The following is a 12,553-nucleotide window of genomic DNA, read 5'->3' on the forward strand; positions in this document are numbered from 1 at the left end:
CATAATTTATCTTTCCAGCCTTACTCTTTCCTTACACCCTGCTTTTCAATTTTACCCCACAGTCCAGACGTTTGAACGCCATATACACTGTCCACTCACCACCTTCTGACATGAACTTCCAGTTCATCCCTTACATATAAGCCCCGATCTATTAACACTTCCTTGGAGCCCACCACCCCACCTTATACTGTGGCACGTTCATCCAGACCATAAGGATTTATGGAGCAGCAACAGGATCTATAATAGGTTCTGGGGATACAAAGATGAATGGAACATGGTCTTGCACTCAAGAACTTTGGATGAGTGAGGGACAGACAGGTAAACAATAGTTAAAATGCAGTCTGCTTGCAGGGAGAACTCAAAGCTACGCTTAGTGGACCCAGCCTCCAGTTATTTGTAATCACTTGTTATTAATCCATCATTCACAAATTCTCCTAAACCACTGTTTGCGAACTCAAGTCTTACAGAGCAAGCAGGTAACATAAATTTATCAGGCTGGGAGTGAGATAATAGTTCACACTGATAACTGTCCGATCTAAAGGCATTAAATTTCTTCTTCTTTAAATGCCATGCCTGAAAATCAAAATGTGCCTGTCTTCTATATACTAAGGTTAACATCATTTAGTGTTTACTCCATGTAGGCCCCTGTCCCTCTTCTAGGCATTTTACATGTTGAAGCCGATACTGTGATTCTACCCATTTTACAAGTGGAACAACTGAGGCACCAGAGGATTCTCATAACTTGCTGAGGTTACACGGCTGTTAGGGTGGTGAAACTGGAGATTGAACGCAGTCAGGCTCCTTCGGAGCAGTACTTCACAGCATTATACTGCTGTATCTAAACTTTCAAAATTTCTTTATTCAGCTTATACTACATAATGAGTTACATATTTAATAATGTGCCAAATATCACTCCTTTTTGTTGTTGAACAAACTCTTTTTAATCGGTATATACAGACTTAATGCAAAAAAAAATCTGTCCATCTGTTCACTGTTTGATAAATTTCATCACATTCCTTGCTTACAATCATTTTTCTCATTTGAAGGTTCTACCCCAAAATATACATGTTCACTACAAGAGAAAGTGGAGAGTGAAGTGTTTAAGGTATTCATGGTATTCTCACAACCACTCCTGGTAGCTCAGCTGGTAAAGAAGCCGCCTGCAATGCGGGAGACCTGGGTTCAATCCCTGGGTCGGGAAGATCCCCTGGAGAAGGGAATGGCTACCCACTCCAGTATTCTGGCCTGGAGAATTCCATGGACTGTATAGTCCATGGGATCACAAAGAGTCAGACACGACTGAGCGACTTTCATTCAATTCTTTAGAACGAACTTTGTAGCTATACCCAAAAAATGCATGTTCGCTACAGGAGAAAGTGGCGAGAGTGAAGTGTTTAAGGTATTCATGGTATTCTCACAACCACTCCCCACCTCCTCCCTTCCTTCCAGTCCATCTCCAATACCCTTCCCAATTCTGGATGCATGTGGTTTATTATTAGTCCTCCAAACAGCAGGATAACATTTGATTTTCAGTAACTGTCAGCATGTTTACACCTCTGTGGATCTTTATGGACAAGGCAATCCATCAGGCCAGTGTCTTCAGAAAAGTCCTATTAATACCAGCTAAAACAAATCCAAGGACATGGAGGCATTTGGTGAAACAGGCAAGATATAAACTCCTGAGGTGGTGATCTTAATTTAAAACATTTCACTAGATCAGGAGATGTAGTCACTTTTTAGTCATGAACTTTCCTAAGAACTCTGAACATTATATTCTTTTCACTTAAGTAAGCTGAAGCCAAAAAATTTAAGATTCTTGCTAGAGGCTGCATCAGTTCTGCCTCCTGCCTTTGTTCCTGCTGCTTCCTCAGCCGGGACCTCCCCACAACACCTGCACCCCCTTCCCAAAGCCTGCCTCCTACCCCAACTTCCTGAAATTCCTCACGTGTCCCCTCCTCTGGGAAACCTTTGACCTCCAAGGTGGTTATGTGTCCCTCCTGTGTGTACCCAGAACCAGCACGTAATATCTATTTCAGTTGCCTATTTACTTCTCTGATCTGTAGTTAAGAATATACGTAGATATACTTTTTAGCCCAATTTGTACCTAAATTTATTCAGTAATACTTATTTCTGGGGAAAAAAAAAGTTGTGCCCTTGAGCTTTAAACTTGGCTGTTTATTTTACAATTTCTAGAATGGTAAAATATATATATATGGGTTGTGAGCTTTGGCACTGAACTAATGTGGGTTTGGCATCCAACTCTAGTTCTAATGGCTGTGTGACCTTGAACTGAGGCAGTTTTATCCTTTGGAAAATAAAGACCTACTTCGCTGTCAAGATTAAAGCACAGGGGCGCAGAGCACATCACCTGTGCAAGTTCGTGCTAAGTGTTAACTGCTGCTTTATTTCTCAGGAGACATTTAACTTTCATCAAAAGGAGAGATTTAACCAAAAGGACAGAAACAATAATGCTAGTTGATTGGGGAACTATTCAATGTATTTTATGATAAGAAACATTACCTACATTGAGATTAACACTTAACATTTGTTATCTGTTGTTCTCCACCTATTCAATATCAAAATGTGTCTTAAATGGTTTGAAAATGTATCTGACTCCTTTAAATGCTCTAATAAAAAACAGATCTGAAAAATAAAAAGCAATGTTGGCACCATCTAGCGGAGTATCTTTAATGCCAGGAAATTAATAGTACAGTAAACATGAATGAATAAGCTATCTCAATCTCTAGGAGACTGGAAACTTCATCCAAATCTCTAAGCATCAAATTTAAAAGGACTTAGAAAGTATTTTGAAATTATTTGCGTAACAGTAAATTGGCTTCTGAGCCAGTAAAAAACCCAGTAATCCAGTTGAGTGTTTAAACCCTTCTTCCACAGGAACTAAGATGCTTAGTGGCCAACTGCTGCCAAGTTTAACCTGAGACCCAAAGACAATGCTTAGTAATAGCCCGTCTCTAATGAACTCTTCAACTCTGGACCATTCGGAATTCCAAGACGAAATGTGTCCCATTTCCATGGGTTTTCCTCTTTTAGCTCTCTAAAGCCTCAGGATTAAGTAAGAAGATCTTCTTTCACCATCAGTATAATCCACAAGTACAATAATATAAACAACTGCATTGTATCTTAATTCATTTATACATTTATTAACCTCCACTTGCTCTAAATCAGAAGCCATACTAAGAACTGGGGATCCCAAGAAGAATAAAACAAAGTATTCCTGCTCTTGAGCAGCTCTCAGTGTTGAGTTTTATTTGCAAAAATGTAATATTTTAAGCCATCATTAATTCACAATTGAAGTAGGTACTTACTCATGCTGCTGCTGCTGCTGCTAAGTCGCTTCAGTTGTGTCCAACTCTGTGCGACCCCATAGACGGCAGCCCACCAGGCTCCCCTGTCCCTGGGATTCTCCAGGCAAGAACACTGGAGTGGGTTGCCATTTCCTTCTCCAATGCATGAAAGTGAAAAGTCAAAGTGAAGTCGCTCAGTCGTGTCTGACTCTTCGTGACCCCATGGACTGCAGCCTACCAGGCTCCTCCGTCCATGGGATTTTCCAGGCAAGAGTACTGGAGTGGGGTGCCATCGCCTTCTCCAAGGCACTTATTCATAGCTGAAACCAAAGACTTGAGATGGGACAGAGAAACGGTACAAGGGAGGCGGAGTGGGCAGGAGACAAGACCACTAAAAACACAAGAAAAGGAAACCAGGGTGGAATCCAGTGCTGGGAGCTAGAGACTCATTCAGAATCCAGATCTGCCAACTATGAGTGATGCAAATAATTCTGCTTTTTGCAATTAGTATGTATTTTATAATTAAAACTTTTAATCCCCAAACGTTTCTTGTTTCATTGTTTTGAAGATCAGATGAGAACACTGGTCAAAGTACATGGCACAGAGCTTTTTAACTGGGAAGCTCAACTAGTCCACTAGTTTTTAAAAATGGAGTATCCCCTTAATCAATTTTTAACACAATTTTGTTAATTTACATTAACACACATTTTGTTAAGAAGAGTTTTGTTCATGATGATAATACTCGATGACAGAGAGTGAAGCAAAAAGGTAAACAAAAAAGTAAAAGCCTTCAAGTCAGACCTAAAATTACATTAGGATTGGAGCCCTTGACAGCCAGCCACCCTAAAGAAGTTATTGTATCATCATGGACAAATTTTCACAGGGTGGGAAAGAATAAATGTTAAGAGATATAAAGGCCTCAAACACTGATGATCACTTCACTCTTCGTGATCCCTAAATAAACGCATTTCCCAGCTGTACTGGATGCCTGGGGTCTGGCTGCTCAGCATACAAACCCAGTCCTACTTCAGCCCCTTCCCGGTTCCTCTTCGACAGCAAAAGAGGGAGGGGAGCTGCCACTCCCCTGCCCTCTGGCGGCAGAAGCACGGCCTGCAGCCTCAGTGCAGCTGGGACGGGCTCCGCTCCCCGGAAGGTCTGCGCTGCTGCCCACAAGGGCCGGGCGGGGCAGAATTCTGGCCCCCTGGCCCCACAGCAACTTCTCATCCGTTCTGTGACCTACACACTCCCCCGATAATTTCATTTTCTCCTTAAGTAGATCCTGTTGTGTGTAAACAAGAACCCTAAACTAAGGACACTTCCGTAAAACTAATAAATATCAGTGCCATGACATTATTTTAGTATCTTTTTCTCCATGACTGAATATACAAAGATAATGGGAGCAAAGTATTCTTCCGCTGTAAAGATGGGTGGAATAGATCAAAATCCACTTGTTGAATTTTCTTTAAATAGTCCTCCAGAGCAACCTAGAAAAAGAGAATAATGGTCACCAGATCATATAGATTAAGTTTTTTAAAGAAACAAAAATAAAACCAGCAGGTATTAAGGCTACTTTAGTATTCCTGAGATGGTCTTCTGCATGCTAAGACTGTAAACGAGAATTTTTAAAAGAGAGAAAATAAAGACATCTTCTAAGAAATTTGGAAGTTATGAAGCCAACTGTATCACAGAGCTAGGACTATCAAGCCAATTCAGATCATAATTTATACTGTTCTGGTCAAAATATAAAAAAGAAATGATTTTCCCTATCTTATTACTAGATTCTGTAGAATACAAAACTGCTACTGCTACTGCTAAGTCCCGTCAGTCGTGTCCGACTCTGTACGACCCCATAGACAGCAGCCCACCAGGCTCCCCCATCCCTGGGATTCTCCAGGTGAGAACACTGGAGTGGGTTGCCATTTCCTTCTCCAATGCATGAAGGTGAAAAGTGAAAGTGAAGTCGCTCAGTCGTGTCAGACTCTGAGCGACCCCATGGACTGCAGCCTACCGGGCTCCTCCGTCCATGGGATTTTCAAGGCAAAAGTACTGGAGTGGGGTGCCATCGCCTTCTGCGATACAAAAGGGGTGTTTCAATTAAGGAAAAGGACCACCGCCCCCCAAGCCCAACCCTCCACAGAAATGCACTGTGCCATGAGCGGGAGCCCAAGTTGCTTAAAACAGTATTTTGTGAAAAAGTTCAGAGTCTCCATATTCTTGTTAGAAGAAAATCTGCAACCAGGGAGAACAATCCCAGGTCCCTCAGAGGTCACGCCATGCTCCCCCATCACACAAAACTTGGCAAAGTTTTCTCTGGGATTGGGGGTAGGGGGGCAGGTTGGAAAACACTGCCGATGGGCAGTGCTCTTCATGGTTTTCAATGTTACTAATCTTTAAATTTTTAACATATTGCAATAACTTCTTATTACACAGAGATGCACCTAGGTGGCACTGCACAACGCAAAGCGGCCCCACCGCCCTCTAACCCGCGCGCACAGCGCCCCCTGGAGTTCTGCGGCACAACCTGGGTGTCCACAGCTGGCTGGGGCTCCTCTACAGGACTGGGTTTTCTCCCATACACTATGAATAAGTTTACATATCAATTCAGTCTCTACTTCTGAATCTCTCAACTTATATACACGTATCAGGTATGTGCATGAACGCACACAGCTGCAAAAGACCTGGAAACAGTCCAGAAGTTCTTTGACAGAAACAAATAAATAAAATGTTCACATGATGAAATATTAAGCTGCAGTGAAATTAAAATGTATTTAGATAGAATAATATGGATAAATCTTAGCAACATTATATATGTGTGTGTGTGTGTGTAACCTATAAGAAATAAACAGAAAATGATCCATTATTATAAAGCTCAAAAACAAAACTAAGCAACATACTGGTTAGGAATATATAAAATGGGAAAAGCATTTTTAGAATAATAAATACCAAGTCCAGGACAGCTACCTGGAGGAGGAAGGCAGAAGTAAGGGGATGAGATGTGGAAAACATGTGAGCGCAATGCAACAGCAACATTTTAGGTCCTGGATGGAGCAGTGAGTTCATGGGTGTTCATTATGTTATGTTTCACAATACGTGCATACATATAGATATATTCATTTGTAGATATCAAATAAAAAACACTTTAAAGAAGAATAAAAGAAAAACCTTTGAAGGTATTTTAGTGGGCTCTCACATGTTCTCTTTGTTTTTGGGGGGAAAAAAGCTCATATTATTCATAATGTTCTGTAACTCATTCTTCGGCTGTGTGAGATCGTCAGTGTGGCATGCAGGCTTATCTAGCTGTGGTGACCGGCTTAGCTGCCCTGCGGCATGTTGAATCTTCCTAGACCGGGGATCAAACCTGCGTGTCCCCTGAACTGGAAGGAGGACTCTCAACCACTGGACTCTACTGTAACCTGCTTTTTTGAATCACTCAATATATTGTGATTAACTTTTCATTTCTAAGAATTTTATTATGTACATTTTAATAGTTTTATAATATCCAATTATAGGAAAAGTTACTGAAATTAAGGTGTAAGCACATAATAAAGAATTATACAGCCATTAAATATTAATAAATATTTTTAATGATGTGGTTAAATGCTTGATAAATAGGACACTACCATATAAAGTGTGATTTTTAAATACACACAGAAATTCATTAAAAAAAAAAGAACAGAGTAAATAGCTTTTATCTCTGGGTCCAGGAACTGTGCTATTTATGGTATGATAGTTATTTTCTTCTAATATTCTTTTTATATTATCCAAATCTCTATTATGAGAATATATTGCTTTTATAATCAGGAGAAGAATTCATTGAAATACAAATGAAACAGACCTCAAAATTAGAGCTCAACTAAGCATTCACAAATCAGGATTTGGTTCAAAGTCTGAGTGAGTTGAGTCACTCAGTCATGTTTGACTCTTTGCGACCCCATGGACTGCAGCCCACCAGGCACCTCTGTCAATGGGATTCTCCAGGCAAGAATACTGGAGTGGGCTGCCATTTCCTTCACCAAGCAAAGTCTGGCTAATGGCAAATAAATTGTTCAAGGTAACAAATTCATTGTGAAATTTTCAAAGATGTTATAATTTCTGAATATAGCTTCTGAAAACCATGGGCTTCTCTGGTAGCTCAGCTGGTAAAGAATCCGCCTGCAACGCAGGAGACCCTAGTTCAATTCCTGGGTTGGAAAGATCTGCTGGAGAAGGGATAGGCTTACCCACTCCAGTATTCTTGGGCTTCCCTTGTGGCTCAGCTGGTAAAGAATCCGCCTGCAAAGCGGGAGACCTGGTTTTGATCCCTGGGTTGGGAAGATCCCCTGGAGAAGGGAAAGGCTACCCACTCCAGTATTCTAGTCTGGAGAATTCCATGGACTGTATTGTCCATGGGGTCGCAAAGAGTCGGACACGACTGAGCGACTTTCACTAGCACTTCACTTTTCTGAAAACCTCATCTATAGACAACAACATATGCTACCCCGGACAAATCATTTTCAAGTCATTTTCAAACAGCAGAACCTTTTCTTTGAAGAAAGTAATTAACAGATGCCCCCCCACACACAGCACATGGGGTGATGCGTGCCCCAGCTGGGATGAGGAGTAGGACAGCAGCAGCTCCCCGGGATTGTCATGCAGTCCCGCCACTTTCTCCTCACACAGTCCGGAAACTGAGAACTGAGCTCCAGCCCCAGGAGTCTCTGATCCATTAGGTCTGCGGCGGACCCCCAAATCTGTATTTCCAATAGGACCCCAGGCAGATACTGTCAGCCCAGGGACCACGCCACCAGCCCAAGAGACTGGTTGTTGGCCTAGCTGCACTTCATGATTTCTGAGGGAACTTGTAAGTGGTATCAGTGCCTAGACCCCACCTCTTAGATACTGTGATTTAGTTGGTTTAGAGTTAAGTCCAATATTATTTTGTTTTAAAAGTTCCCCCAAGTGATTCTGACGGACAACCAGAGTTGAGAACAACCTTTTCTTTCACAAAAGTGAACAAAACAGTATTTAATCTTCTTGGGGCTTATAAGTCAAAATAGGTGATGGTACATCACCAAATGATCAAATAAATAACAATTAAAAATGGTGATTTAGAACGTGTTGACACAGAAAGCGAGGCTTGACGTCTCATTTATACCAAAAACACATATATAATTATATGAATATAAAAAGTCCGAAAAGATGAACAGACATTATCTCTGGAAAGGATGGAATTGAGAAAAGATTCCAATTTCTTCTTTTGCCTCTTGTTATATGAACATCTAAAATATTAATGTATTAGTTTCATAATAAGTAAATTCAGTAAAGAAACAAAATGATTTCAAACACTCAGATCTGAGACCTAGGACAAAAGATGTCAAGGAACAGAAGTGCATCTTTGAACATATTTTAGGGAGAAAGGTAGAAGATGTTTGGTACTGCAGAAAATGCTTGAGTTTTCCATTTTCAAACATCACAAATCTTTGAACCTTGGTCTACAAAATGAAGTAAACCACATTGAAGAATAATGTATAAGATGATCTAGCTCAGAATCTGTTTCCCATATTAGGTGCTAATAACCAGAAGTTGTTCTCATTTTTTACTGTATTTTACAACAATGGTTCCTGAACCTGGCTATACATCAGAATCACCTGGGTAATTAAAAAAATAAAAACCATCACAGATCCTCTTAGGAATGTACCCCCCACAACCCCAAGAGTCTGAGTCTTAGTAAGAAGACCCGAGGAATCAGTCTTTTTGAAGAGGCTTTCCAAGATGATCCTAATGCAGCCAGCTCAGCTGCACTTTCAGGAACCAGTGCTACAATATGGTCACCGTTGAGAAAAAAATTAATAAGTGCACCATTAGGTCATACTTATATGGCTAGAAGCAGCCTAACACTCCTGTGAGGTGGTTCCTCCTGTGATTCCCATTTTACCTATGAGTAAACTGAGGAACATAATGATTAAGGACCTTGTTCCACAGTAAGTGACAAAGCAAATTCAAACCCATGTGGTCTGGCTGCGGTCAGCACTAATGACAATTCCACTCACCTGCCTCTGGGGACACAGGCATGACCTTCACCAAGAGCAGAATGTTAACTAACAAAACCTACCCTGAGGGACGAAAACAAAAACAAATACTACAGACTAAAGAACTGTACTGGAAACCTTATTAAAAAAAAAAGGCTATACACATCTGCTTTAATAATTAAACAACTTATTCTGTTAATCTACTTACAGTCTGAAGAAAAGCAGGAAATGCTTTCACAGGAACACTTCTGTGGAAGGACCTAGCCTAAAAAGGGAAAACAAAAGAAAACTGGTTTGAAAGACAAGTATTTCTGGAAATTAACCCTCTCCCTCTGAAAGTGCACACAAAGCAACACCAGCAGTTTCAAACAGCATCGCTAGGGCCTTTCTTGAAAACAAGAAAACAGTTATCTCCTGCTGGTTGAGATTAACTTGCCAAACCTAAAGAAATCAGGAAAAGGTACTATATTAAGAATTCTATTCTTCTTTAAAAAAAAATTATTTATTTTATTTGACTCTGCCAGGTTTTAATTGTGGCATGCAGCATTTTCAGTTGCAGCACATGGGATCTAGTTCCCTGACTAGGGACCAAACCCAGGCCCCTTGCGTTGGGAACATGTAGTTTTAGTCACTGGACCACCAGGCAAGTCCCAAGAATTCTACTCTTTCTGACATTTGGTTTTGGCATTTCCAGCTGCCACCACTTTGACCACCATTGCCCCCCGCCACACACAAAGGAACCCTGGATACAGAAGGCCACCTGTAAATGACGTGTGGATTTTCAACTGCGTGGAAGGCTGGCACCCTAAGCCCTGTGGTTGTGCAAGGGTCGACTGTATTTGCACATCAGTCCCAGCACCTCCCCAGCATGGATGTCAGCCTCTCTCGCCTAGATGACTATAAGACCCTCCCAGCCACGCTTCCTGCGTCTGTGTTCCCCTACCGTTAATTCATGTCACACAATTAGCCAAATTAATGTCATAAAGTCATTGTTTAACTTAACTCCCTGATAGATCATGTCTCAACTACTCATCTTAGAATTCAAAGGCCTCCGCATCTTGAATCTAATCTTACCTATCCAACCCATCTCCCTAATGCCCTGGACTACAAAGCCTCGACCCACCCGGAGTAACGCCCACCCTCCACCCTCCCCAAGCCCACTTATGTCTACAGGCCTTTGTTTACATCGTCAGAAACTGCTTCTACTCCCTGACTCACTTCTCAACCCACTGTACTCCGGTTTTACTCCATCTACTAAAACTGCTCTCTTCGAGATCATTCACAATTTACTGATCAGCATATCCCTCTTTTCTCTTCAATCTCTCTGAGGAATGCAGGACTTTAGTATTTCCCGTTCTTGGAATCTGCTCCTCCCTTAGGTTTCCAACACGCTGACTTCGAGTTCTCCTTCCTACCTGAGAACTGGAGGTGGGTTCAAGGTTCAGCCTTTGGCCTTCTTGTCTAAATATACACTCTCTTTGGACAACAGCGTATCCACACCTGGAGCTTTAACCCTAAGCCTTCCACCTGAATGACTCCCCAGGCTGTATCTCCAGTTCTGACCTCCTCTTATAGTCGTCATCCTGCAATCTGCATTTTGGCCCACTTCCTTAGATGCCCTCGAATCCCCTTAAATTCAGTGATGCCCAGAAGACTACTGATCAGCAGCCAGCACACCACTGCTTTTCTACTGCAGTCTCTGACTGGCACCAGCACAATCTATATTTGAACTTCATGAAACCTTCCCCTTCCTGCTCCCTGACCCTGCTACAATCCAATCAGTTATCAAGTCTAGTCGCTTCTTCCTCTGTTATGTGTGTGCTTGGTGCTGCGCTCAGTCGCTGCAGTCGTGTCCAGCTCTTTGCGACTCCATGGACTGTACCCACCAGGCTCCTCTGTCCACAGGATTTTTCAGGCAAGAATACCAGAGTGGGTTGCCATGCCCTCCTCTAGGGGATTTCCCCAGCCAGGGATGGAATCCGCATCTCCTGCATCACAGATGAATTCTTTACTGCTGAGCCACTGGGGAAGCTCATTATATGTATATATGTATGTATATACATTCATATACATACATGTAAAATATCTACCCTCCCTAAATCAGACACTCTTTATTTTTTAATGACTTATTAGGGCTGAATTAGTTGGTAAGTATTAAATTACTTGGTAAGTATTAAACCTAGAGAGCATATTAAAAAGCAGAGACATTACTTTGCCAACAAAGATCCATATAATCAAAGTTGTGGTTTTTCCAGTAGTCATGTACGGATGTGAGAATTGGACCAAGACAGAGAATTGATGCTTTTGAACTGTGGTGTTGGAGAAGACTCTTGAGAGTCCCTTGGACTGCAAGGAGATCAAACGAGTCAATCCTAAAGGAAATTAACCCTGAATATTCACTTGAAGAACTGATGCTGAAGCTGAAACTCCAATACTTTGGCCATCTGACGCAAAGAACTGACTATTGAAAAGACCCTGAAGCTGGGAAAGATTGAAGACGAGAGAAGGGGATGGCAGAGGATGAGATAGTTGGATGGCATCACCGACTCAATGGACATGAGTCTGAGCAATCCCCAGGAGATAATGAAGGACAGGGAAGCCTGGCGTGCTGCAGTCCACAGGGTTGCAGAGTTGGATGCGACTGAGCAACTGAACAATCACAAAGTATTAAATATGAGAATCACGTCTTTGTACTTTCTGGGCTTTAATAACTTCAGTGGAAATTTTAATTTCAGAAACTATTTTGACTGAGCAAACTAGATAAGTTACAAAAATACTTGCTCCAACAAATTTGCTCTTACATTGTATACTGAGAATGAGTATACCTGCAAGATTCAAAGACCACCATGGTTTCAGTGACACAATTTCCCCCTTACAAATCTCTCTCAGGAGATGTCGCAGGTACGAAATAAGACTGAGCCACAGGAGAGGCACAGCCCTTTGGACTCCCCTGCAATTCCTATGGCATTCACTCATATCCTGGAAGCAATCAGGCTGAAGCTACCAAGAGGGTTTAAGAATGCAATAAATCAGATACTCTTTCAAATGTGGCAATAGGAAATGATTTACTAGAGATGATTATTAAGAGCATGCAGGATGGAAGCCAAATTACAGCCCGGTGAACAGGGTCACAGTGGTGAGGGCCTTGAAGTAAAAATACACATAGAACATGTATTCAAAAAAGGTTAACTGGGAGGAAAAAGTAAGAGACAGAAGGGTCCCACGGGCTGCTCACTAAAA

General features: G+C 41.6%; 1 protein-coding gene and 1 non-coding gene across 8 annotated transcripts in view; both read right to left on the reverse strand.

Moving 5' to 3' along the window:
- Positions 1 to 2,299: 2,299 nt before the first annotated feature.
- NDUFAF6 (NADH:ubiquinone oxidoreductase complex assembly factor 6) overlaps positions 2,300 to 12,553 on the reverse strand; it is a 36,233-nt gene continuing 25,979 nt past the window's right edge. For all 7 annotated transcript variants that reach the window (XM_055546621.1, XM_055546620.1, XM_055546627.1 and 4 more), the window contains 2 exons: positions 9,522 to 9,578; positions 2,300 to 4,789 (listed from right to left, as the gene is read on the reverse strand). In XM_055546621.1, the coding sequence (XP_055402596.1) occupies positions 4,661 to 4,789; positions 9,522 to 9,578 (186 nt within the window). In that variant the 3' untranslated portion in view covers positions 2,300 to 4,660. The remainder of the gene's footprint in view (positions 4,790 to 9,521; positions 9,579 to 12,553) is intronic.
- LOC129627489 (small nucleolar RNA SNORA14) lies at positions 12,204 to 12,338 on the reverse strand. Its single transcript, XR_008702628.1, has one exon. It is a non-coding gene; the product is annotated as a small nucleolar RNA SNORA14 (small nucleolar RNA).

The sequence above is a fragment of the Bubalus kerabau genome, chromosome 14 (assembly GCF_029407905.1).
Source record: "Bubalus kerabau isolate K-KA32 ecotype Philippines breed swamp buffalo chromosome 14, PCC_UOA_SB_1v2, whole genome shotgun sequence".
NCBI classification, from domain to species: Eukaryota; Metazoa; Chordata; class Mammalia; order Artiodactyla; family Bovidae; genus Bubalus; species Bubalus kerabau.